The 27,602-nt window shown below is 33.8% G+C and overlaps 2 protein-coding genes across 2 annotated transcripts; both read right to left on the reverse strand.

Moving 5' to 3' along the window:
* Positions 1-223: 223 nt before the first annotated feature.
* On the reverse strand, positions 224-5,103 carry LOC132305262 (carotenoid cleavage dioxygenase 8 homolog B, chloroplastic-like). Its single transcript, XM_059802932.1, has 6 exons — positions 4,810-5,103; positions 3,719-4,462; positions 3,205-3,398; positions 2,096-2,285; positions 1,799-1,901; positions 224-369 (listed from the first exon to the last, which is right to left on the reverse strand). Exons 1-6 carry the CDS (start codon positions 5,101-5,103, stop codon positions 224-226), a joined length of 1,671 nt encoding a protein of 556 aa, XP_059658915.1.
* A 14,133-nt stretch (positions 5,104-19,236) lies between these two features.
* LOC132305263 (uncharacterized) lies at positions 19,237-20,106 on the reverse strand. The gene has a single exon (XM_059802933.1). It carries the CDS (start codon positions 20,104-20,106, stop codon positions 19,237-19,239), a length of 870 nt encoding a protein of 289 aa, XP_059658916.1.
* Between the last annotated feature and the right edge of the window lie 7,496 nt (positions 20,107-27,602).

Genomic DNA, 27,602 nt, shown 5'->3' on the forward strand with positions numbered 1-27,602 from the left:
AGATAGAGAGGGGGAAGATAAAAGGACCAAAGATGACTAGTAATTGTTGAAATCTAATAATATTAAGAAAATAATAATTTTAGGGGCATTAGGCGACCGCCTGAGGCTCTAACCGGACATCGAAAATACTATATAATGACCTACGTGCCATGCAATGTAGAGGCACCAATTGTGCTTTGTGATCAAGAAAGCTTGATTCAATCATTTTCCTTGATTTTTGAATCTAATTCTTCGGAACCCAACATCCATGGAGTCCATATGGAAGACCATAAGGAAATTTTGCTCTTGCGATCTCTTCGAACCTGGATGCGTCTAATAATAATGCATATCCTCCGCCATTTTTGTCACTGATCATCGATATTACTACTCCTGTTATCACAAATTTATGCATGTTAATTAAGATTTTGAAAAAACGGCACACTACACTACACTCCTTATTACAAAAAAATAAAATGAAAAGGCATTGTGAAAGTGTTTGACACCCATTTTGGTATTTGGGCTGTGGATTGTGTTTGGGCCTTGAATGGTATTTGGGCCAAATTTAGTCTAGATTAGTTATCAAGTTGGGCTGAAAGTGATGGATTACAGTGATGGGAGCAATGACGTTGCAGATGTTGCAAAGTTACAGCAACATGCAAGGGCGCTAATCGGATAGAGTATTTTTAAACAATGAGACGATGGATAGGATTTATGTGTAATATTTATAGTGTATTTGATATTAATACCGGGATTTATCTAGGATAGTTCAATTTGAATAAATATTCAGTTATATTATAAAGTTATAATACAATCAGAATACAAGATTTCTTTTTTTATAAATAATTAAGGAGGCATGCTGAGATCGAGGTCCAGCACCCTCAGAATCATTTTATTATTGTGTTTGCTTTCTCAAACTCTTTCCCAAAATAACATCCTTGCTATTTCTCTCTATCTCTCTCAATATCACGTTCTATCTCTCCTTTTCTCAATCTCTCTCTCTCTCTCTCTATTTCTTTCTATATTTATTTCTCTCCCCTTTCTATTCTCAAAACGTTACTATAAATTATTCATTGTTAAAGTACTTTTACTTAAGGCAATTCTTGAACTCAAAGAGGAGTTTTACTGTTCTCGTCTGAAAGTCAATCTTCCCAAAGAGACTACAATTGACTATTTAAACTTGAACCATATAATTGGTTCTGACACGCGGAATCACATATTCACATCAATTCCGAATCAAATCTAAAGAGCTGATTTTAGCGTCAACAGAAAGTGCTTGTGTGTGTGTGTGTGTGTGTTTGTGTGTGGAATTAAGAGGAATATTGTCTACCATAGTTTAAATAGAAGAATAAACATTTCCCAAAGTACAATAACAATAAAAAGAAGTGAATTCCAGGGATTTTCAGGAAAGGTGTTGCCAAACGAGTGAATGGGCCCAACATGAGGGCCATAATTTAGTAGATTTGAAGAAAATAAGGCCCATGGCCCAGTTGATTATGTCCACTTACATCTACTATATATGCTTCTATTAAGATTTTACCCCTAGCAAATCGAAAAATATATGACAGAGCAATTTCACATCAAGATGTGATTATTTTGGGTCATATTAACGCATCAATCAATTCATAATTGATATTAAGAACAAATAATTCATATTACTAATGGATTCATTTGTTCCCAACTTTTAAATTTGACTGAACAATGCTTAAATTTTCATCAATGTACATCGTACTCACTAACGAGTACTCTTTTATTTATTTATTTATTTATTTTAAAATGAAAGCAAATGGAATTCGGAGGGATATGATATCGAATAACTTACCATCATCTTCCTCAGTTGCACCAGGTCGACCAACAAAGAATGGTTCAGAGGGCACAGCACCCTCGTCGTACCAGTTCTTTGCCTTTCTCTCTACTAAGTCAAGCTGCAATTAAAAAGAATTAAAATTTTCAATCCACATTAATCACCCAAAAAAATTTAAAAAACTTGGTTGACACCAAGCAATTAATCATCATATGCCATTATGCCAACAAATTTATATATACAAAACTATTATATATATATATATATAAGGAATGGTTTATTGTTATATTGGTGTAGTTATATATTGGTACGTACCTTAGTGAGGGTGTTGGGGAAGTTACAAGGGCGTTGGGCACCACAAGCGTAAGCATATCTGTATTTCTTGCCCAAATAGGCTGGGTTGATGCTGCACATGTCCATGCCCTTCCCATGTTCATCTGCCTCCAATGCATCGTTTAACTTCCCATATGGACTTCCATCCAATGGTATTATGAAACGGCCCACCCTGTTATATATATATATATATATCCACATCTCCATTAGTATAATAAAATATATATAAATATATTTATTATTATTATTATTATTAGTTTTGTAGATAACCTAGATATCGGGCCCGACTAATCTCGAGGACCAGAAAAGTTTGAGACCTTAGTGCTAACAAGCACTCAAGACCAAGTGATTTTATCACTGGGCCAATCCCTTGGGTTAAAAAGATAGATATAAATATTGTATTTATATTCAATATTTATATTCTAGCCCATACTCAAATGTCCATGCATGCATAAGTTATCACGTCACGTATACTGTTAATTTTGTGCTCCACCAATATGTATATTTACATTTGATATGTGAAGGAGTTAAAATAACGTTCAGTGACCCTAATTCTGCTGGAGAGGAGCGAGATCAACCAAACAACAAATAGAATATAATATATACTGAGTTGATCTCTGCCTTGTATACAACGAAATAGGCCCATTGATTTATATTTTTTTAGCATTAAGTAGTTGTAATTTTTCTTATTTTCAGTTTTTGAAATTTTACCTGAAATTATAAATATTTTTTTTTTACTTTTACCTCCCTCACTCAATATCCTGATCCATCCCTGTAACGAAATAACGGTTCACTTGAAAGAATTATTATAGATTATATATCTTTTCATATAGAGTCCCTAATTATATACAACCGGAGCAATGAAAGTGAGACAGAACTGGTAGGCCCGTTGCCCGTTAGGCGTCAACCCTGTCTTAGATTCGGAATTTGGGTGCCAAACTATATCCGACAAAATTACCAAAGAGTGTGCAGCCTGCACTAATATATATGGCATTACAAGAACAAAAATAAATTTATAAAATTGTGTGTGCATAGATTTGTTCAGACATATAAAATTATAGAAATATTCAAGTATATATATATATATATACCTAGCTTTTGGCAAGACGTCTTTGCCGGTAAATGATCGGAGGTGTTGCAATCTGAGCTTGTCTAAAATTGTTGTGTCGGCGTTATGCTCGCAACAGTCGGCAATAACTGCAGTCACCCTCCCATCCTCGTCCTTCTCTTCGTATGCATTGATAAAGTGAAAGGTCACGAATAATGGAACCTCCACACTAGCCACCTTTGACATTTAACCAATAACAAAAAATTAATAAATATTAGTATTTAATCTTTATATCACTATCCAAACAATCCACATATATCATAAATTCAAATGTTTTTTTTATTTGGTAATTAATTCAATGCAACAGTGTAGGGTAGCGATCACCTTCCTGAATCTACTTTTTGAAGTGATGTCCACCCTATCTGTATTGTAGAGAATTCAAATTCTTGACCGATATGATATAATCTCTCGTTTCTAAAGAAGAGGCTAGGGTTCCAACCACATATGGTTATGTTTTTACCTAAAAAGAGAGAGAGAGAGAGAGAGAGAGGACTCACAATCTTGCCACTAGCTTTACACATAATATGCATAAACCCTTTGGACTCGGGGTGCCATTTGAACATGTATAGTGGCGTGGGCTCAGCTCTTAGGAGATTTTGGGCACAGTACCTCAATGGCATCTCCGGTACAACCACATAATGTTCGGTCACCGGAAACGAGTGAACCCAACCCGGTGATGGTCCGCCGCGGCAACTCACCCTCCCGATCACCTTCCTCTCATTCGTCCCCGGTTCCATCCTCACCACCATGTACCCTGGATTCACCAGATCCGGCAACAAAGTCAGGAACTCTGTATCCGTCACAATTGGATGAGCCGAGTGAAGTAGACCACCCAATGAGTCACTATACTCAAACTTCCCTATTGTGTTCAATGTGTCCGGATCAATCACCATCGACCCTTTGATTGACTCCGTCAGGCAAACAACCCGTCCGTCAGCTAATTTAACCACACCGGTGTTAGCGTTATCCGTCAATGATGCACCAAGAAATAGTTTAGCCTTTTCAACTATGTAAGCTAGGAAATTATCGGGCTTTGGGGCTTCAGAAAATTCCAAGTAACAAAGCTTATTCTTCTTCTTCGCAGCCTTATAGGCCTCAGATTCGATTTGCCGGTGACCCATTATGAGCCGGCCATTGTCAAAATGAAGGCGGACGAGGGTGGCGAAGCCGTCAAATAGGTGCCGGAAGTGGTAGTCTCCTAGGTGCCACAAGCCTGGGCCATTCCTTATGTAAGTCCCACTCTGCATTCAGTAAGTGAAAATTTATTAAAGAAAATGTCATTACAAAAGCTCTCGGATGAACATAGTTATAAACTCTCTCTATTAATTTAACGGTTCATTTGATTTTTTACATATTTCAAAATAATTTTTTAATCTACACAGTAAGGTTAACTCTTGTTATTGTTTTTGTTATAATAAGTTAAAAAATGAGACTATTTTATGTAAGTGGAGATAGATGTCAGTATAACCCTGCTCACATAAATAAATTGCCATTTGTTTTTACTTCGGACACTGTATCACAATTCTAATAAGTTACGTGCACACTGCACATACATATATTGTGACACTGATTTTGTAGTTTTACATACCAGCCATGGTGGAATTTTGCCTTCAACGACGAGCTCTCCTTCCCATTGCTCCTGTCGGATGCTTGTCCAAGCGGCTAGCTTCCGGTCATCTGTCATCTCTTTTATAGTTGGAGGGAAAGCTTTAGGCATTTTGCTTGTAACATTTGTGATCGTTAAGTCTCTGGTGTTCCGTTTCTTAGACGAAACTGACTTCCCAAATATAGAACCGTCTCTGGCATGATCGGAGTTGGGAGAAACTGACATACATGACTGCAAAACATAGTTTTCGGATGCCGGAAAAGCTAGGGAAGCCATGGAAGACTAGATGGTGTCTAGCTAGCTGCAAATTAAGATGTGTACAAAAGACTATTGAGTTTGAAACTAAGAACTTAGGGACATATTGGAGTACTTAAGGATTAATAAATTGATATATTTATTGTTAGCTAGCTAGGACCTATGAACTATATGCATACATGACAATATTGAACTTATCTTGAAATATTCGACTAATCTTGATTGGTGGAATATTCCTATACATGCACTAGAAGACATCTAGCTTATAAATAAATTAGGGTTATATTTATTTTACTTCATTTTAGTTTTGGACAGTTCTATTAATTTGAGTCAAAATAAGCAGCCCAGACTAGCTACAAGCCAAAACAATTTTCTGTTTGACACAATGTTATCACATGTCCCACAACACAACAGTGCATATGCATCGAAAAAGGGTAGAACCTGTTTTTTTAGGTAGAACCTGTTTTCAGTCTGTCGTTTGCTTCACTTTTTAAATCATTTTTTTTTTTTTTTTTTTTTTTACATATATAGTGACGTGAGTGTCTATTAGTTTACATGTATGGTATAGGTGGCAGACTCTTACCAAACCTAACTTCGGCTACATGCGACTCTTACTAAACTGAACTTTGATCTTTGGCTCACGGAGGGAGAAAAACTTTCTTGTCCCCTTTTACAGTGTAACGAGCACATTTGAGCCGTTCATGTATATAATACATGTGTCGGTGCATGTAATACACGAATAAGTTTTTCTCTGTGAGGGGCTGATTTCGTTATCAATAAGGTGTGAGCGTGCTGATTTCTATATGTATTTCCAAAACTGATATCTAAAATAATAAATATAAGAACTTAATATTGATTAATAATATTTTTATTAATTTTCTTTTGATGAATTTACAGTATTTTCATACAAATTGAATGGAAAAGTTACATATATTTAAGCAAAAAAATTATACAAAACAAAATAAATTCAAATACTGTTTCATAGTCTAGCAAAATATTTAAGTAATAAAATTACATATTTTATTTTATATTTTAGGCTAAGGCTGTTTCATAGTCTCAACTAAATATAAAAAATTTGAAAATTTTGGTTATCTTTTAAGTAATTGCTTTTGAAAAAAGTGATATTAGTTATCACTGAAAAATAAAATTAGAGTCAGAAGACTCGGATTTTGGGATAGAGATGTAACTTTTTGTTGAGAATGTGTATTATGTGTTCGGATTGAGAGAATAATGTGAAATGGATGGAAATGTTTTTTTCTTTTCTTTCCCTTTTGTTAGGAAGTAAAAGAGAATAAAAAGACCAAAAAAGAAAAAAGGGAAAAAAACAAAAAAGAGAGAAAGATGATCAGTTTAATAGAGAAAGATCAATATTACAATTATACGAAGTGTCAAGAGCATTCCAAGACATGCCAACAAAGATGACATCAATCCACTGAAAAGAAATTGTAGCGTATACTTTGCATTTGCATACCGAAGCAATTAGTGCCCTCAAAAAATTGAAATAAAATAAAATAATATCATGTGATCCTGTTTAAGCTCAGAATAAAAAAAAACTGCATAATTTCTACTGAATACAATATATTCATTTTCATTTTTAGGAGTTTAGAGAGATGTTTTCCTCATTTAGTCTCAGAGGTTTTGATTGTTTCAACATATGCTTAATAGTCACTAACCTAATGTATTTGATAAAACTAAAAATTAAGGACTGTAAATTTTAATTGTTAAAGTTTTTAAGTCTTATTTACAAATAAATATTTTTTTGATATATATATATATATATATATATTTTAAATTTAAGCATTCAACGATAAATGATGTCCTTGTCATTTAAATTTTTACTGCATTTTAAGTGGTGTTTATTATTTTCAGTGATATTCAAATTGTGTTATCATACACATTTAATTGGATTAATTAATGTTCAAAATTAAGCATTGAATTAAGTTATTAAATAACACCGGTCATTCGTACGTTATTCCCATATGAATGAGATCAATGATATAAATTTTTTCTCTACAAACTTTTTATTTTTATTACATGACATTTCACTAAGTATATTTAACTAACTTCTAACTATATTATTTTGGGCCGCCCTCTCGGTTTCTTACCCTTTTTTACAACTAGTTTTCTTTATCTAATCGACACTTTTGTAGTCTCTGACGTTCATGCATCCAAACCATGCATCTAAGTTTATTTTATCTAATTGTCTCACTAATATATGGATGTTACACTTAATATATGGATGTCTGACTTATATCTTTTAGTCACTCAATTCATTCATATGGTGGTTGTGGCGGTGTAGGGTTAGTGATTGAGACGAGTAAGGGAAGGAAAGTGGGCGTGCAAAGTGGGGAGAAGATAGTTGGTGGGAATGGTGAGATAAAAACAGCTATTGTTGTTTTTCTTATTATTTTTTCCGTTCTATTGTGGCGGTGCCTGTTGGTGATGGTGGTATCTGGGTTGGACATGATTTTTTTTTCCCTGTTGTGGTGGGTTTGGCTGCCCATGGCAACTCTGGTGGTGTCGTCTCTAGGTTTAGTTGTGGTGGTTATGGTGATGTTTAAGTTATCAGGCTGTTTCACAAATTTTATTTTTTCTATTATGGTGGCGGTGGTGGTGTCTCGATGTGGTGATGGTGGTTCTGGTGACATTTAGGATGTAAAAGAGTGGGTTGGCCATGGCTATTTTTAAAAAAAAATTCTAGTGTGGTTGTGGTATTTGGGTGTGGTTGTGGTAGTGTATTAAAAAAAAAAAAATAGTTTTTATTTGGGTGTGGTTGTGGCATGCTCTCTCTCTCTTGGATTGGCCGAGGGTTCTGTCTCTTAAGAAAGAAGCCATTGTAGAGAGAGAAAGTGGGGGAGAGAGGAGAGAGAGAGCAGGGAGTAGTATAAAAGTGTGTACTAGTTGCAGAATGCTATTTTATTTACTTTATTTTATTAATATTTGTTTACTGTACTGGGACTTGGTGGTGATGTGAAATGGACAAATAAACCCTATGTGATTATATAGGGTTTATTTGTTTTCAGTTGGTGCACGCGAGAGTCTGTTTAAATAGTCAACTTTTGTTCAAGTAAATTTCATGGTCTGATTTTGGTTTCAAAAATATACTAGTAAATTTACACAGTCCAATTCGGTTGAATTCTAAATGAATTAGAATCAAATAAGTTTCAACTAATATTAGAATTAAATCCAACCATTAAAATTATACAAGAATTAAACCCTATATAATCAGTTAGATTTTACGGTTTTGAAATTTCTTATTTATATATATATATATATATTCATGTTAATTAAATAAAAAATCAAAATCTAACATTTGTATATGGATAAGTGCAAAAAAATCCTGCTATATAAAAAAATGGTGTAAGAAACAGCGCCTATTAGAAAAAGAAAAAAAAAAAAAATTGCATATAATTCCTTATATTATTAATCTTTTGAACAATTTACCCCCTATTAAATGAATTCATTGAAAAAAAAGCAGTTGGTGACGTTATGTTTTAAAAAAAAAAAAATTCAAAAATGCTTTTTTTGTGTGACAATAATGTCCCGCTAATTTTGTATATATTTCAACACTCAATGGATTTGCAATGTGCCTCAAGACTTGTCCAAGGAAAACACTTTTGAGTTTCTGTGTGTCGTCATAGTCTATCTCTCTAAAAAAAAAAAAAACAGAGAAGTGTTATTCACAGTCGCACAAGTGACTCTGCATTCACATTCGTGATATTCAAGAAAGAATCAAAGATTCAACTCTTATTGCTTAAAAAATAAATTGTAATTAATGTCTAAAATAAGAGAAATATGGTTTCCAATCTACTATATATATAGAAAATTAAAGAATTGAAAAAAAATAATAAATAAATAATTTTTTTTTCCTCTTTCTTTATCTAAAGAAGAGGGAGATACAAAGAGAAACCTCTTCACATGGTGAGTATATATATATATATATATATATAAAATTAAAAACAACTGAAAAAAAGAGAGAGAAAAGAGTAAGGTAGCGATTGTGTTTAGCACTTCTCAAAAAAAGAAAAAGAAAAATATTCTCTCTCTAAAATATCTTGATATTCTCCTCTAATTGTTTTTTCTCTCCAAAATATTTTTTTTGTGTTGGCCGATATTATCTATCTTTTTATTTTTTATTCTCTCTAGAATTTTTCTGGGGCTGCCAATATTATCTCATCTCTAAAGGATTTGTGTATATTTTCTTGTAAATGAATGAGCCTCCCTTAATCATATATTTATATAATAATAATTATTATTAAATTAATGAACTTGCTTTGACACAAATTGTTATTAGATGAATTTATGATTTCTATCAAATTAAAATTTTGATCTAGTTACTTTTCGACTGTACACAAACTCAAGCAACACACTTTTATATAAATTGTTTATTTTATTTTATTATTGTCAATATTTTTTATCATATCCCGTTCTTTATAATAAATAAGACTTTAACATCAGGCGAGCCAAATTTTTTTAGTTTACCATTAACTCTTTTTATATTTTCCTAGTTGATTCACTGATCGGTTATGTTATAATTTTGATATTTCGTCTTTTGCCTTTTTTTTTTTTTTTTTTTTTTCTCTAATGATAAAGTAAGGTTAATTTAATAATTTTACTACTAAAATTATTATTTGTCTTTATTTACACAAATTGAAAGGAATTTTTCAAATAATAAGGAAGTTATTGCACATTTTACATATTATGAGAGAATATTTTGCAGTTAACCTTATATATATATATTAATTGTTTGATGTGCGTCTCCTCTATATATAGTCCGTTATATAATTATCATTAATAGTTTCATTCTTTTTATAATTCTATCGTAAAAGTCAAATAGTATGATTTATTGATTCGAAAAGTTTTTTAAATGCACCACTAAATCACGCTAGTTAGCATGATTGATTAGTTGATAAATTTGCTATCATTGGCTTGGCCAATCTGATTCTTTTGAGACAAAGAATAGGCTTGCATTACATTGAATTATATATATATATATATATATTAATCTCTTGCTCATTTTTTAAACCTAATAGTGGATATATGCTATATAGGCACTCACCATTGGCATAATATATTATTGTCATGTCACTAGAAGATTTCAGAAGCACAATAAATGGTTCAATAATGCTTAATTTAGACTAAGAGTACGGGATTGTTTTTCAACTGTTTAAATATGTTTTTATTTTAAAAATTTGTGTTGAATAGGGATTTAATATTTTATTCAAAAATATATATATAGAGATTCAATAATTTAAGTAATTTTTTTCGTAGACAAATTTGTTCTTTTTAATTTTTATAAAACAATTACACTTTTTTCTTTATAAAGTTATTACTACCAAATATGGTCACATCCTATTAAAAAATATTGTTACCAAATAAATTTAAAAATAATTATATTACAAAAAATACTTATTATAATGTGTCATCAAACATCTAACATGCTTTTTATCGGCCACAAATTTTTGACAACTCTACTAATAAATTATTATTTTTTTATTCCAACAGTTACCCCCAAAAGGCTCTAATATTAGTTTTTGTTAGATTATGTAAGTATAATAAAACAATCATTGATTCAAACAACTTTTACATGGTTCAAATTGGTTTAGTTTACGTTTTATAAGTTTGGTTCTAAGTTTTATAGAATTGTTAAAGATAAATTTTGTTATAGTTAACCCTAAAAGGGGTTGGCTTAGTTAGAAAATATTTGGGCCCTCATGTCTCATGAAGTATCATGTTTCACGATCGAATCCTATTAGGTGTAAACAATTTATGTTCTTCAAAATTACAGTATGTAACAGACAAACATATCATTTTTTTTCCAAAAAAGAAAAGAATAGAATGTAAAATTACAAAACTAAAGTGAAAAATAAATTTTTTTTTCTTGTCGATGATTGTGTCGAGCTCACATGCACTAAGAAATTATTGGAAAATTCAGTGGTTGTAGCATAAAGAAAATTCGATCCCCAACCTCGAAGATGCAATTTAAGAAATTTGTTATTAACTGTCACCTTAGAACAAAGGGCATGAAGCCTAATGCTATTTCCTCTTTCTTGCATACTATGTAATTCTATTAGTCCATTTGATGAATAATTTTAAAAATCACAAGGGATGTCCATGTAATTAAAGTATACCTTAGGGGAGCTTAGTGTAATTTGTCCTCATTGAGGCAGGTTTTATTTATTTATTTATACTTTACTCTTTTATAATTTTTTTTCAAAAAGATTGGACAAATTAGCTATTTTTAATTGCTAGTAATGATAAACACCGTGGATTTATTTAATCCCTCTATCCCATAAAAATTGTCATATTCTCCAAATATAACATTTTTTATGGAACGGAGGGAGTACCATCCTAACCATCTTAGAGGCCAAATATGACCCACACGTTGAAAATCGGAGCCATCACAAAACTTTGAAAAAATTAATCCGAAAACCCTAATACGGAACGCTTGGTGGACATCTTCCGAGCACTCAGAGGGTGGCACGAGTACCCCAATACACTCCCCGAACGCTCGTTGGACATCCTTCGAGTGCTCAATGGACACCCTGAGGGCACTCGGGGGGTGTCCTAAGCACTCCAGCGCTCACGTCGAGCGTTTATAGTAGGCCAGCGAGGGCTCGGATGAGCCCAAAAATGGTCATTTTGCCCTTTTCTCGACTCCGATCCCGTCCCCGAGAAATAATTTGGCCATTTTGACCATAGTACCCATATCCCAACTCACAAGCATGCATAATACAAGGTAATGAAATTAATGCATCAATTTAAAAAATTGAAATACATTTTTAAGTCACCTTTCATTTCAAATCTTCAGAGTATGAACATGGTCATAATTCTCATCACTTACATGCCCGAAATGAACCGAAAGTATTTCTAAAGATTTTGCAAATTTTAAGGCTTTATATATGCAATACAAAGTTATTATCTACAAAATGCTAATAAATAGTTTGATTGGTTTTTTGTGGACTACTTTTTCTTCGTTAAAAAGCTAAGTATGGATTACAAAAGTGCATAAGTGTAATGAATATCACATCCCATTTCAAATAGTACGAGAAATGTGAGATTATTTTTTGAACGATATGACGCTATGCTTTCTGATAACGATGAAACATGATTAATATAGTTGACTTCACAAAATAAAAATAAAAACTAAATGAATTCTAATTGAATAATGCATCATGAAAACTCATATTCTTACTCCAAAGTGTTTAATTAATGTGGTATTTTGTTTTATTTTATTTTTTTAAATAAAAGGTTGAGTGCGAGATTCTATTGTGTTCTGTAGAAAGGAAAGAATATGTTTGGAGAGAAAATTGAAAAGAAAGAGCAAATTTGCTTGTTTGGAAGAAAAAGGAAAATAGGAAGGATGATAGGCTCATCATTCATTCTTTACAAATTTTTATCCATCCAAAAATAAGAGAAAAAAAATAGGAAAGACAAGTGAATTGTTATAGAAATTTAAATTAAATACGTACTATCCTAAATTATATAAGTTTTAAATTACAATACTATATCTATAAATTACAATATTATGAAACATAATAGTAAAAATAATAAAAACTTACTCTTTCCTTTTCTTTTAACAAATATAAAAAAATTTAAATTTATTCTCTTCTCTTCTCTTTTATCCAATCGAAAATACACAATCTCCTTGGCATGAATATTTCATAACATGTTTACATTAACCTCATCTTCAGTCAATGCTAGAGATTGCCACACTCTCATTGAAAGAATTACTGCTAAAGTGGGCTGTTGGACAGCTAGGTTCCTATCATATGCAGGAAGGGCAGTGTTGGTCAAGGCTGTTCTTTCTTCCATCCAAGCCTACTAGTCACATTCATTCATTCTTCCTAAGAAAATTCTGGATCTAGATCAACCAATTGCTTAGGAGTTTCTTCTGGACTGGGGTTGAACTCAAGAAAAGTGGAGCTAAGGTTGCTTGGCATGTTGTTTGCAGGCCCAAGGCTAACGGAAGACTTGGTTTTCAAGACTTGGAGTTGGCTAATAGAGTAGCTAATTTGAAGCACATTTGGAAAATTTGCAAACATAAAGAGAGCCTGTGGGTGGAATGGTCCAAAGTTTATCTCTTAAAGTCAAAGAGCTTTTGGTCAGTTAAAGCACAAGGGGTCTTATAAAGCACAAGGTAGGGGAAGGGAAAGATATAAGACTTTGGTTGGATTACTGGCTACCAAATGGCCCAATTGCACTGCAGCTGGGACTCAATGAATTAGAAATTCTTCAACTTCATAATAGCATGCTAGTTGATAGCCTAATTTGCAATAGTCATTGGGTCAACCCTGGTACCTTATAGCTGCACCAGTTCTTTCAAACCAGAAGTTTCTTATCACAACTTCAAGAACTGCCTCTCCCTACCACAACTCCAGATGTTATTGAATGACTACCTAGTCCCACAAAGGAGTTTTCTATGTCCCACACTTACAAATACTTCACTCCACCCTCCCCAGTTTTCCATTGGCACAAACTAGTTTGGTTCAAGCACCATATACCTAAGCATAATCTTATTCTATGGATGGCAGTGAGGGGAGGATTAAACACTCTTGATGCCAAACCTGTCCTCCACAAACACTACACTAACAGCTGCTGTCTTTGCAATTCTACTTGGGAGTCCATTGACCATCTCTTCTTCAAGTGTGTCTACACTTCTCGCATTTGGAAGTTTGTTCAGGAAGTAGCAGGATTCTACATCAGGCCTGACAATTGGACACAATTACTGCATTGGTGTATTGCCCACTGGAACTCCTCAGATTTCTTACTACACAAATTACTTTTGGCTGCGGCTGTGTATTTAATCTGGATGGAGAGGAATGCTAGAGCTATAAACAGCATATCAGTCCTATCCTCTAGGATCATAGCTCAGGTGAAGAGTTGTGTTAGAGCTAGACTTGCATCAACCAAGCTCACAACCAGTTCTAATTTGAAGAAAATCCACTCTATCCAAGAAATGCAGTTATTGTTTCAGCAAGGGTGTGCCTCCTTTGGTCGTCAGCTTCTGCTATCACCCTAACTCATGGTACTGAGTATGCTGAATTTGGAATATTCAAACTACTATTTTGATGGAAAGTTATCTTGTTGATCATAAGTGTGATTGTCCTTTTGTACGTATTTCATTGTTGGGGTTGCTGTTTTGGAATGTTTGTTTGTTCCTTAGTTTTTGGTTTGTTCTTTGGTTGTTGTTTCCCCTATTTGGGACATCATGTACATTCTTAAATCTTATATACAAGCTTACCATTTACTCAAAAAAAAAAAAAAAAAAAAAAATTGAATGTTCTAAAATGTCCTTCACTACTATTTAAAGAAAAAAGAAAAAGAAAAGAAAAGAAAAAATGGTACTTAGCATCCGATCTAATGGGTTGGTAATGTGCCGTCTTATCTCATTGTTAGTTAGGGAGTCAATGTCAAATACTACTGGTGACAGGTCAATATCATATATATTGCTCTCCTCTCTCACACACACTATGAGACTGGTAAACCAATATTTGTCCCACTGAATTATTGATAATTGTTCAGCTCATGAGTTGATATTCGGTAATATGTCCGTAATGGTGTATATATATATTTCATGACAAGAATTTTAAGAGTTAATGGTTATGAGAGGTGTCAAATTTCAAAGTCGGTCTTTCAAGAATAAAATTAACTAAATTTGATATTTTGTGTTAGACGACTGATTAGACCTACATTTAATTTTGAAGAATTTAATTTGGCTAGAGAAGAGTTTGATTTAGCCAAAAAAATTCATATAAAAGTCAGAAGATAAAACTAATGACAATAAAAAAGGGAAAAAAAACATTGGCATGATCGACCAAATTGTATACTTATTAGGTGTTCAAATTAATTTTTAACAATTAATACTCTGAATAAGGAAACATTAAATGCCAACTATATTATTTGGTGAAAATATTAGTAACAACTCCTCATTTTTTTGGTTTCCATTTACTCTTTCTAACCACACAATTAATATTCATTACACACTTAATATATACTCCATAATTTGTAAATCAAAAACCTAATAAATGAAGAATCAAAATCAAAGCCATAATTTGTAAATCAAAAATCAAAGCACGACTACCTTTTTATTGGCAGATGTCTCAATAGTCTAATGAGTTAGTGTTTTCGGTGAATTTTGAAGTGTCAACTCTCTGCATCCACTAATCTAACTTAGCACTTAAAGGATAAAAAGCTTTTGTTGGAGAGAAAAAGTAAAGAATAATACTTGTTTTCTTACCTATGGGGAGGAACTTCCTCTTTACCGCGGATGTGTTAGGATATCATTGGATCACATATACTTTTATAACACTACTAAAATTTAAAAAGAAGAAAAAAATAACTTATATTTTTAGATAGGTCAAGTTAGTAAAATACTAAATTTATTAGTATAGTACAAGAAAAATACACCGTGATTGATTTTCAAAATAAAGTATCATGAATGATGTGGCATGTCTGATTTAATCTAAATATTTAGGAAATAAAAATGAGAAAAAGAGAGAAACTACAGAACACTTGTAGAGATACAAAAATTGATAAATATATATCGGCTTTAAGTGATTAATAACTTTTAAGATCATGTTTGTGTTATAGTGAAATCAGGTTGTGTACATATATGTGTATATAAATAAAGATCAGGTTGATTAAGTGCATGTTTAGAACGCTTGTAGAGATACAAACATTGATAAATATAGGCTTTAATTGATTAATAACTTTTAAGATCATGTTTGTGTTATATTGAAATCAGGTTGTGTGTGTGTGTGTGTATAAATAAATATCAGGTTGATTAAGTGTCCAACTATAGACAATGGAGTAATGACATGAATAATAAAAAAATTAAAACTGTCCAACATTTATTCATAATTTTTGTTAGTAATGAAGGATGCTTTGTTGATTAAATTAGGGTTTATGTTTGATAATTTGAGAGAGACAAAGAGTTAAGTCCAAAGATTTTGAAAGAGAACAAAAAAAAAAAAAAAGAAAAAAAAAGAGAGAGAATGATTTAGGGAAAAATAATATAGGTAAATTGGATGGAAGAGAGAAAGTGATGTGATGAACCCTACAAGAGTTGACCGGAATGAACTTTAACAGAAAAAATTATAAAAATGTTGTCGTAATATCATTCATGATGCAAATTAATCTAGAAATTTATTTCATGATGTTATCACTATTGTTAATCATATCACTCATCTCATATGTAAAGAGGAAGCTCCGGCCTCCTTAAAGTTAAGGAGGGAAGTAAATTTAATCCTCTTTTCCTTTCCATTGATTTTTAAAAAAATTCTTCTTCTTTTGTTTTCTTTTAATTCTTTCAATCTAAACCCTATCTCAAAGAACTTTGCTAAAGTCATGTCCCCCATTTTTTTCTCTTAAATTCACATCCCACATTCCAAAGGTTTTTGTCATGGGAATTGGGAAGTGTCACCGAAAACACCTGAAATATATATATAACTGAATAAGCGTGAGATTACACACCAACCCTTTTCTGGTTTTTTTTTTTTCCTTCCCTCTTAACAAACATAAAAAATTTTAAGTTTATTCTGTTTTTTTCTCTTCCATTTAATCGAATAAAAAGAAAGAAATATACAATCTCTTTTATATAGGAATGTTTTACAACGTCACGTTAACAACAAAACTAAACAAAGAAAAAGAAAGTAATAGAATGTTTTAAAATAACATACACTACGATTTAAAGAAAAAAAAGAAAAAAAATAAAAACCAAAAAAATGGTACTCCTGTTTTATTTGTATTCAGATATCAGTGGCACTTAGCATCCGATCTAAGATTGGTAATGTGCCGTCTTATCTCAATGTTAGTTAGTGAGTCAATGTCAAATATTATCGGTGACAGGTCAATATCATATATTGCTCTCCTCTCTCACACACACTAAAAAATTGTTCAGCAATGAGTTGATGATATTCGGTAATATGTCTGTAATGGTATATATGTATATATTATATATATTTCACGACAATAATATTAAGGGTTAATGATTATGAGAGGTGTCATTTCGAAGTCGGTCCGATATTTTGTGTTAGACGACTAATTAGACTTCCATTTAATTTTGAAGAATGCAATTTGGCTAGAGAAGAGTTTGATTTAGCCAAAAGTGTTCATATAAAAGTCGGAAGATAAAAATAATGATAATAAAAAAGGGAAAAAAAAGCTTTGCATGATCGACCAAATTGTGGTACTTATTAGGTGTTCAAATTAATATTTAACAATTAATACTCGGAATAAGGAAACATTAAATGCCAACTAGATTATTTGGTGAAAATTTTAGTAACAACCCCTCATTTTTTTGGTTTCCATTTACCTTTTCCTCTTTTCTCTTTCTAAACCACACAGCCTAATAAATGAAGAGTCAAAATCAAAACTTTTATCGGAGAGAAGTAAAGAATAATACTTGTTTTCTTACTTATAAGGAGGAACTTCCTCTTTACCGCGGATATGTTTGGATATGATTGGATCACATACACAATAACTTATATTTTAGATAGGTCAAGATAGTAAAATATTAAATTTATTAATATAGTACAAGAGAAATGATAAACATCATGAATTATTTTCAGTATAAAAGTATCATGAATGATGTGGCATGTCTGATTTAATCTAAATATTTAGGAGATAAAATGAGAATAAGAGAGAAACTAAAGAACACTGGTAGAGATACAAAAATTGATAAATATAAATCGGCTTTAATTGATTAATAACTTTTAACATCATGTTTGTGTTATAGTGAAATCAGGTTGTGTATGTGTATGTGTGTGTATATATATATGTATATAAATAAAGATCAGGTTGATTAAGTGTCCAACTACAGACAACGAGTAATGCCATGATTAATAAAAAAACACTCTCCAACGTCTATTCATAATTTTTGTCAGTAATGAAGGATGCTTGGTTGATTCAATTAGGGTTTATGTTTGATAGTTTGAGAGAGAGAGAGAGAGAGAAAGCTAAGTCCGATGATTTAGGAAGAAAAAAAAAAAAAGGTAACAGAATGATTTAGGAAAAAATAAAATAGGTAAATTAGATGGAAGAGAGAAAGTGATGTGGTGAATATGATATACAAGAGTTGACCGAAATGAACTTTAACAGAAAAAATATAAAAACACTGTCGTAATATCATGCACGATGCAAAATAATCTAGAAATTTATTTCATGATGCGTATCACTCATGTCAAATGTAAAGAGGAAGCTCCGGCCTTCTTAATAGTTAAGGAGGGAAGTAAATTTAATCCTCTTTTCCTTCCATTGATTTAAAAAAAAATTATTCTTCTTTTGTTTTCTTCTAATTCTTTCAATCTAAACCCTATCTCAAAGAACTTTACTTAAAGTCATGTCCCCCATTTTTTTCTCTTAAATTCACATCCCACATTCCAAAGGTTTTTGTCATGGGAATTGGGAAGTGTCACCGAAAACACCTGAAATATATATATATAACTGAAGGAGCGTGAGATTACACCCTTTTCTGGTTTTTAAAGAGATGGTAGGGAGGAAAGCTGGAACAGGAAGGAGATAGGTTGGATGTGTATAGTTTGTCCTTCAAGTGTGGGGACCTCGAATATAGTATGTATATGTAGAGATTATTACCTTGTGTATGTGTGTGTATATATATATATCTATAGAGAGAGAGAGATTTCAAAGAATTGAAAGGGAAGCATGACTTAAAAATTAGAGGAGTGACAGTGGCAGAAAATCTTAGCACGTTCATATTTGAATATTAAAAGATTAAAAGTAACAACAGATAGGTCCATTAATTTATTTACTATTATAATATAGTCTCTAGTGTTCTTTGACATTCTTGAATTCATAAATCCTGATCAGACACTGTTAAGGTCATATGATTTGGTTGTATGGCCGCAACAAACAAATGGATCGACCTTCCTTTTTTTTTTTTTTTTTTTTTTTTTTTTTTTTTTTTTTTTTTTTTTTTTGAAAAGTAAGATGAATTTATTAAAATAAGAGGAATTACAAGATTGACAAGTTAGCCCAAGCTAACCAAAAGCAAATACAAGGCCCAAGAGTTGACCACAAGGCCCAAGAGCAACCAAGAACCAACCCAGCCCAAAGACAATTAAGTATTTGTTGTAATCAAACACATTCATACATAGATGATAGCAATGGAGAAACTTCATCTTGTGAAGGATCTTAATCTGGAGGCTTTGGTGGTGGTCTGAAAACGCAAGATGGAAGATCCCACTCCATAGTTAGCCGTCTGGTATGGATTGATTCAATGAAGGTAGAGGACATGAGCTTCAATCGAACAGGTTCTAGTGTCATATGAAGTAGGGAGTTAGCTGAAAGTTTCTTCTTCTTGAAGAGACTCCTGTTTCGTTTATTCCACACATTATAAACCAAAGAAGAGAGAGCTAATTTGGATACAGAATTACACTGTGAATGATTATTGCCTCGCCAGTGATGAGCAGCCCAATGGATCAATTCAGACCAATTTGAGCGCAGTATGTAAAACCCACAATGTGCTAGAAGAAAGGTCCATAAGGGTTTAACATAGGGACAGCTGAAGAAAAGATGATTGTGTGATTCCAAGTCATTGTTGCATATGAGGCAAGTGGTGGTGTTAAGGTAAGCAGCACATCTTCTATTGAGGGTTGGTAGACGCTTCTGGATTGCAACCCAAAGTGTGAATGAATGTTTTGGAATAGAGACCTTGGACCAAACCAGATGAGACCAAGGCTGAGAAGGTATATCTCGATTGATGAGTTTAAGTGTAGAAACAATTGTGAATTTTCCACTGGATGAAGGAATCCAAATAAATCTATCTTTCCTTTGTGGGACTGGTGTGGGGAGTGATGAAGAGGGTAGTAGTTGGGGTAGGATAACAGTGATGGAGGAAGAAAATGTCCAGTTGGAGCCAGAGATGAATGAACTTAACTTAGTTTTTGTATCATAGCCTGATTGCATGAGCTGCTGCTGAGTAACAAGTAAATGTAAAGGTCCAAGGGAACTCCAATTGTCAAACCAGAAATTGGACAAGCTTCCCTCTCCAATTTCCACCATGACAAGAGAAATGATTGAGGACCTAAGTTGAAGGAGCTTCCTCCAGTTCCAGGAACATTGCCCTGGGATTTTTACATCCCAAACACTTCTACCTTTAAGCAATTAAGAGCTGATCCATTGAACCCATTGTATTTCCTTGGAATTGATAACATGCCAAAGGTGTTTCATCATAGCAACTTTATTCCATTGATAGAGATTAGGAAGACCAAGACCTCCAGCCCTTTTAGGAAGGCAGCAAGCTTCCCAATTCACTTTAGAACCTATTTTTTTAAGTGATGGACTAAACCAGAGAAAAGATCTGAATGTTGCATCTAACTCAAAGATGATACTCATTAGGAGGATGAATTTAGAGCTCCAAAACATCTAAGTAGAAAAGAGGATTGCTCTTATGAGTTGAAGTCTACCAGCAAAGGAGAGTGATCTACTTGTCCAATGAGTAATTCTTGAAGTTATCCTGTCATAATCAACAGCCTTTAGCATTGTAGTGACAAGAGGCACACCCAGGTACTTCACAGGGAGTGAACCTTTCTCAAATCCAAGGGTGGATAAAATAGCAGTTTCAAGTTACAAATTAACACCAGAAAGGAACACCTGACTTTTGTTGTGATTCATCATGAGGCCAGAGATATGTGAGAAAGTGTCCAATGCTTGTTTGAGAGTTTGGATTGAAGCAATGCTGCCATGGGAGAAGAGTACAAGATCATCTGCAAAAATTAAGTGGGTAAGGGACATAGCTTTACATCTCCAGTGGTGTTTAAAAGGCTTCTCTGAGGTGAATTTGTTGACAATTGAAGAGAACACTTGCATAACAAGAACAAACAAGAAAGGTGACAAGGGATTTCCTTGTGTAATACCCCTAATTTCAAAATGATAGTCTTGGTATTTAATGAATTATTTTAATTTAATTTTGGGTTATTTAATTGTTTATTTGATATATTTGTTACTTGTTTAAAGTGTGTGACTGTTTAAATGTTTATTACTTGACTTGAATTATGACTTGAATTTTACTGTTGTGGGATTCTTTATTTTTGTTTAATTATATTTAATTGCGTGGTTTTAATTGAATTAATTTAACATAATGGTTTAGTTGTTTTAAATTTAATGGTTAATTGTTGTGATTTAATTATATTTAATTAGGGTTTTGTTTTAGCAGTTACATTTGTAGCCAACGAAGGGTTTTTATTAAGGTTCTTTAGGTTGGTTAGGATATCAGTTGGGGGCTTGGATTAATTTAGGGTTTGGTAACTCTATAAGTATAATAGTGGCCGTCTGTGTAGGGTTTTAAAAACAAAGAAAAAACCAAAACACGGTCGTGAAAATAGCAGAGAGAGAAACAGAGGAAGTTTTACAATTTTTGTGTTCGCCGGAGATCGTAAAAGACGGCGTAGGGATTTTGAACAAAGATCTCAAAGACAAGTTCTGTCCTAACTCTCTCCCTTAGGTTTTGTGTTCTTTGCATACTTAAATAGTTACAGGATGGATTGTATGTTTTAAAAAAACGTAATCTGTTTGCATGCTTTAATACTTTGTGTAGTAATTTTTATTACTGGTTAATGGTCAAAACTTGGAACTGCTATGCATTGTTTTTGGTTTAAATTCATGTTAGTAGGTGTTGTAAGGACTTAAACAAGGATTGGAACATACTGGGATCTAGGTACAATTTCTAGGAACCTACACAGTGAAGTGCCAGAGGAGTAGACGATGCCAGAAAAGAGAACACGGAGAAGAGGAGGGAGAGAGCCGGCTCCTTTGGACTTGGAGGCGGCTCCAAGTCACTTGGAGGAGGCTCCAAGTGTTTTTGGAGCCTGCTCCATCTTTGCTTCTTCCAGTTTTTCACGTTCTGCTCATTCTCTGTTCAGTTTTCAGTAGGGAAGGTTTTAATGGTTGATTTTCTAATTTATTCTGAGGAGAATAGATGTTGTAATGGATGTTTAGAGACTGTCCAGAGGAAGATTTAAGTCTAAAGGAGCAGAGAACATAGATTTAGACACCGAGTTTTAATTGTTGAAACTGTATGAAAGTTGTATGTGCTTGGCAGACTGTTTGGTTTTGGATGGTTGTCTTAATTATTTTAGAATTTCTGTGAGAGTTGTTCACTGCTAATTTCATGTTCAAAGAATAGAATTAGTTACTAGGAGTCTATATTTTCTTAAGATTAATTGATGATTAAGTGTCTAAAATGCAGTGCATCAATCTATTGAACAGGAAGCTATAAATGTGATAATTTACTTATATTTATGTTGCATGCCATGGAATGGAAGTGAGACAATATTTCTTTTAGACTCTGTTAATTATATAGAAACTGGGTATAGAGTTATAATACAGATACAGTCCTGAGTGATCAAGTTATGGTTTCTGTATTGGTTTAATTAAGCATGTCTGTTAAACTGCTGTATCATGCTAAGTTTGGAATTCTCGGTATTGATATTTATATGGTCAGTATTTTATCAACTGTTGATTTAATTAAAGCATATCTATTAAACTACTTTATCATGCTTAGTTTAGAATTCTCGGGATTGACATTCATATGGTCAGTATTTTTATTAACTGGGTTAATTAAAACATGTTAGATAATTACTTTACTATACCTAGTAGGGAATTGTTGATATTGTTATTGTAAATACTTTGTCAACTATTGGATGGATGGGATTGTATGCACCGGTATGGGACAGTGTTATACTAGATTTGGATTAGCTCAAATTGCTAAGTCATACCTATTTTGGAATAAGGGCACGGGTTATTAAATACAATCCTCCTTATATATATAAGTCGGTACGGTTGAATGCGCCGAATAACTTATTGGATTTCTTGCGGATGGTTAGGAACGGAGTTTAGATATATTTTTATAATACCGTGTCTTGAGCTTGAGTCTCAGTGTCGACGGTTAGGGTGCGTATATGCAATTGGATGTGTAGCTGGCTGTGAAGATTGAGGTATACCTTGTTTAGGTTTTAGGTACTCATGCCCACTCAGGTGCATTCTGTGTGATGCCTTCTATTCAGGTTGAGACCCTTTTCATAGTCTAGCGAGAGTCCAGTAGTGTGGATATATTTATGTACGGATTATTAGTTATTGTTAAACTATTTAGTATGTAGATGCGTATCGAGTCTCTACTTGGATTGTAGTAGGATAGAACTTATTCGTGGGCCTAACCCACTTCTATTTTTCAGGTGTACGTCAGTTCCAAGGTTGAGCTTATTCGTGCTGAGCAGAGACGATCTTCCATTCTACAGACGATGTAGGATTTCCTTCCAGATATTGGATTTGGATTTTATCTTTAGTTTTATTTTCATTCAGTTGGGATTTTTATTAGGGGTCCACTAGAAATAGATTCCCGAGTTGTTTAACTTATGGAGGTCTTTGGATTAGTTTTGGATTATTGGGATTTAAGTATATTTACTACTAAGGGATTTTATATTTTAGTTTCTTTCAGCTCTTATGTTTTATTTTTAAATTCATTTTGTCATTTGTGTTCGTTATAACATATTAATTGTTCGATATCCCTCGGGTTTGGGTCTGGGCCTGATCAACCCATGTCTCGGATCCGAGGGGTATCATAGTTGGTATCAGAGCACTCCAGGTTCAAGTGTCTCTAGGGTGTTTCGTATTAAGTCTTTCGCGTAGCGTTTTCTCTTGATTAGAGCTTAAGTTTAGGATTCATTGTATTCTTTACGGTTCATTTAGAAATGGTACTGATGTCTGTCTTTCCATGTTAATAAATGGTTAACGGACAGAACATGCAAGGAACTAGGAAGGAAAGGAGAGCGGCACGTAGGCAACAATATCTCCTACGGCGTCAGCAGAGGGAGGAAGAGAAGCAAATACCTGGGTTTTAGGATAACATGGGTCAGTTTCAGGAGGAGCAAGAGGAAGTTCAACAGGCTCAGGATCAGGTCAGGGATCCAGAGATTCCTCTACACCTCAATGACCTTGTTGCTCGGGCTATAGAGGTTAGGGTAACAGCTGCACTTCGGAATCATCCTTAGATATAGCCGGCCCCGTTACCAGTACCGTTACCTGCACCAGTTGTTCAGGTTGATACTTGGGAGAAGGCCATGAGTTCTTTCACAAAGGGGAGTCCACCTGAGTTCACAGGCTCCACCGATGCGAGAGCAGCTCACCAGTGGAAATAGGACATCGAGCGACATCTTCGCTTGGTTCAGTGCACGGAGGTTCAAAAACAGATGCTTGCTACTTTCAAGCTAGTTGGGGATGCACTACAGTGGTGGGAGTCAGTTACCACCGCGGAGGAGAGGGTGACTTTGACTTACGATCAGTTCAGTACTCGCTTTGATGAGAAGTATTTCCCTTCTGCAGTCAGGGCAGCTATGAAGACTGAGTTTCTCAATCTGTAGCAGGTGAATATGACAGTGGCGGAGTATGAGCAGCAGTTCATACGCTTGTCTCTCTTTGCACCGGAGGAGGTGGATACAGAAGAGAAGAAGCACAACAGTTTCGTCAAGGGACTGATGTGGTCTATTAAGAGAGCTATTACAGGTAGTCCAGTGACGAGGCCGCTCGGTGAACGCCAAATTGATGAAGTGAATGTGCGGTTCAAGAAAAGCCTTTTGGGTCAAGTTTAAATTTATAAAAACCACTACCAACACTACTACTAAAGTAGCAAGAGTGAGTAAGGATTGTCCCAAGGGATTGTGGGGATTGAGCAATGCCGTGGTATTGCAATTAGGGCTAGTAGGTCGAGTGATCAAACATTTGGTTGGTTGGTTGATTAGATTAGAGAGCAACTAAATTAAACTAAGTAATTGAATGCAATGGAGAGCAAGTAAGAGAGAGAAGAGTCTTGGGGTTTAGAGATCACCACCAAACAATGCATTTCTATATTATTGACAAGTGATTAATGAGGGCAATTAGGGTGTTGCAATATTGGTGTGTATGTGTTTGGTTAATTCAACAAGCAAGGATGACTAGTTAAGCATGTATTGTCTAAACATCATGTGAAAGACACAATATATCTAAGCAATGAAGCATATATTGTCTAAATAACATGTGAAAGGCACAATAAATCAAAACAAGTCATTAATCCTTTCATTAGGCTCACAATCCAAATACAACACAAGATTAGAGACATATGCTACTTGTATTCAAAAGCTTGGAACATCAAATAACAAGCATGAATTGTCCTCCTATTTAACACTACACTATAACTACACTACATCTAAACTACTAGCATGAAAGTAAACTAGGGAAGAGGCACAATCCATCAAGGAATAAGTATGAACCATCAAGAGAATCACAATACCATTCCTTTAAGTACTATGTTTTGACAATCTCTAAATCCATGGCATCAATACACATAGACATGCATCAACAACACAAAATCTACAGACAAGAACATGGACATCAATTCTAGCATACATAGACATATGAATAGAATGAAATGATCAATTGGAAGCATTAAACCACACAAATCACTGATTAAACAAGATCTATATATATCAAAGTGTCAAAGCATTAATTACAACACTAATCCCTCAATAATACACAAGATTAAGATATAAAAAGCATGCTTAGGGCTAACTTTAGCCCCAAGAGGATGTCTAGCCACTCATGGTGAGGATGCTCCAACCCTCAAGGGCTAACTCCATGGAAGAGGTTTGCTCCTTGTTGATGAAGATCTCCAATGGTGTCTTTAGCCTCCTATGTGTGTCTCTAGCCTTCTATGTGTGTCTCTTCACTAAAAAGCAATCCTTATCCTTATATAGGTAGGTTAAAATCACTCCCCAAATGAGCTAGGGTCGTGTACACAATATATCCCAATGATTGGATAAAGGACAACTTTCACTGAGCTGGAATTTTAACTTTTTGCACTTGGAGGAAGTTCGATCGATCGAACGTTGGACTTGGATCGATTGAACTGGCTGAGATCGATCAAACTGAGGTTGGATCGATCCAACTGGCTGAGCTTTTTGGGAAAAGACAAATCCGAGATATTTTGGGAGATATTTTTAGGAAAAGGACAAAGGTGGTTAGTGAGTGGACAGCTATGGATAAGATCAATCATTTGGATACGAACAAAGGTGTTCTATCGATCGAAGAATGATGTTGGATCGATCAAACTTTTGGACTTAATTGCTTTTGGGTCAAGGCTTGGATCTATCTTGAAGTGCTAAGATTGATCAATGTTCGATCGACCGAACCTTGGACTTGGATCGATCGAACTTGCTGCTTTGCTTTATTTTGCTTCTTTCTTCCTCCACTTTGCTCCTTTCTTTGTTTAATCTTAGAATTGCTTCAATTAAGCTCTTATTTAGCTGAGTTAGCTTATTTTCGGGATAAGTGCCTGAAAATAGAAATAATACGAAATCAATCTAAAACGGCAAAGTAAGATAGATAAAGGTACTAGAATGCCTAAGCTTAAAGGGTTTAAATACGCACTTTTCAGTGCTCATCACGCCCCCAAACTTAAATATTGCTAGTCCCTAGTAATGAACTAGAAAGTAAAGAAATGAAATGAACAACTATACAACTATAAACTAGAAAACAATAAATGGATAACGCCACTTTCGTAGGGAACACGATTGCATTTAGCATATGCAATAAGCCTTTTAAACCCCTAGGTTACCCCTAGTGGACGAGTAAAGTCTCGTGAGGGTTTCCAGAAATGGTACCCACAAACATTAGGCTCATTCTTTCAAAAGAGGCACCAATATTGCAAACAAGCATTGGGAGAAAACTACCTCAAGTATGCAATGTTTCAAACATTTCTAAGCAATCTCCCTAAATTTCAACATTAAGTAAGCAAGTATAGTTCTCCACACATCAAGAAAATGATCATGCAAATCAAAACAACTCTAGAATCCTTTTGAGTGGACCGGCATCAATGTGTTGCTATCTTAACCAATTAAAGAATTAATCACATCCTTACCCTCAAACTAGCACATAAATCTAGTACCAATCATCAAGACAAAAAGTGGACCTTTTATTAAAACTTTATTCATCTAGGTGCACATATTCTTTTCACTCGATTTTTTTTTTTTGAGGATCAAAGGTGGAAGTATAGTGCAATGTGTTGATCTCTTAAGCTTTCTAGTGATTCATGAGATCGAGCGTTAGGTCAATGACTCCCAAACCAGACGGCTTTGGGCACTAGGTGTTAAGGCACCCCTACGGACTTACAAGCTTAAATCAATTAGGTTACAAATCAATATAACAACCATCTAATCATTTCCAACTTCTCACCTTTTGGGAGAAGTCCTCACTTTTTATTGCTTTTCTTTTCTTCTTCTTCTTCTTTTTTTTTTTTTTATTTTTTTATTTTTTTTATTTTTTATAAGTAAGTTCAATTATTAACCTAGAGTTTGGGCCCTCCACCTTTCGGCGCGAGAAGTTCAGTGCTTGATGAGGTTAGAATCCCGGCTACTTAGTAAAAATGAGTTGTTTCCACCTTTATCAAGAATGAAAGCTTTCAATGCACTACTAGCCCAATTGGGATATAACCAATTCAATAATCAACAAAGCATATGCCCCACAAATGA

Source organism: Cornus florida, unplaced genomic scaffold (assembly GCF_030987335.1).
Source record: "Cornus florida cultivar Cherokee Brave unplaced genomic scaffold, ASM3098733v1 CherokeeBrave_3.0.0_Hap2_Chr04, whole genome shotgun sequence".
NCBI classification, from domain to species: Eukaryota; Viridiplantae; Streptophyta; class Magnoliopsida; order Cornales; family Cornaceae; genus Cornus; species Cornus florida.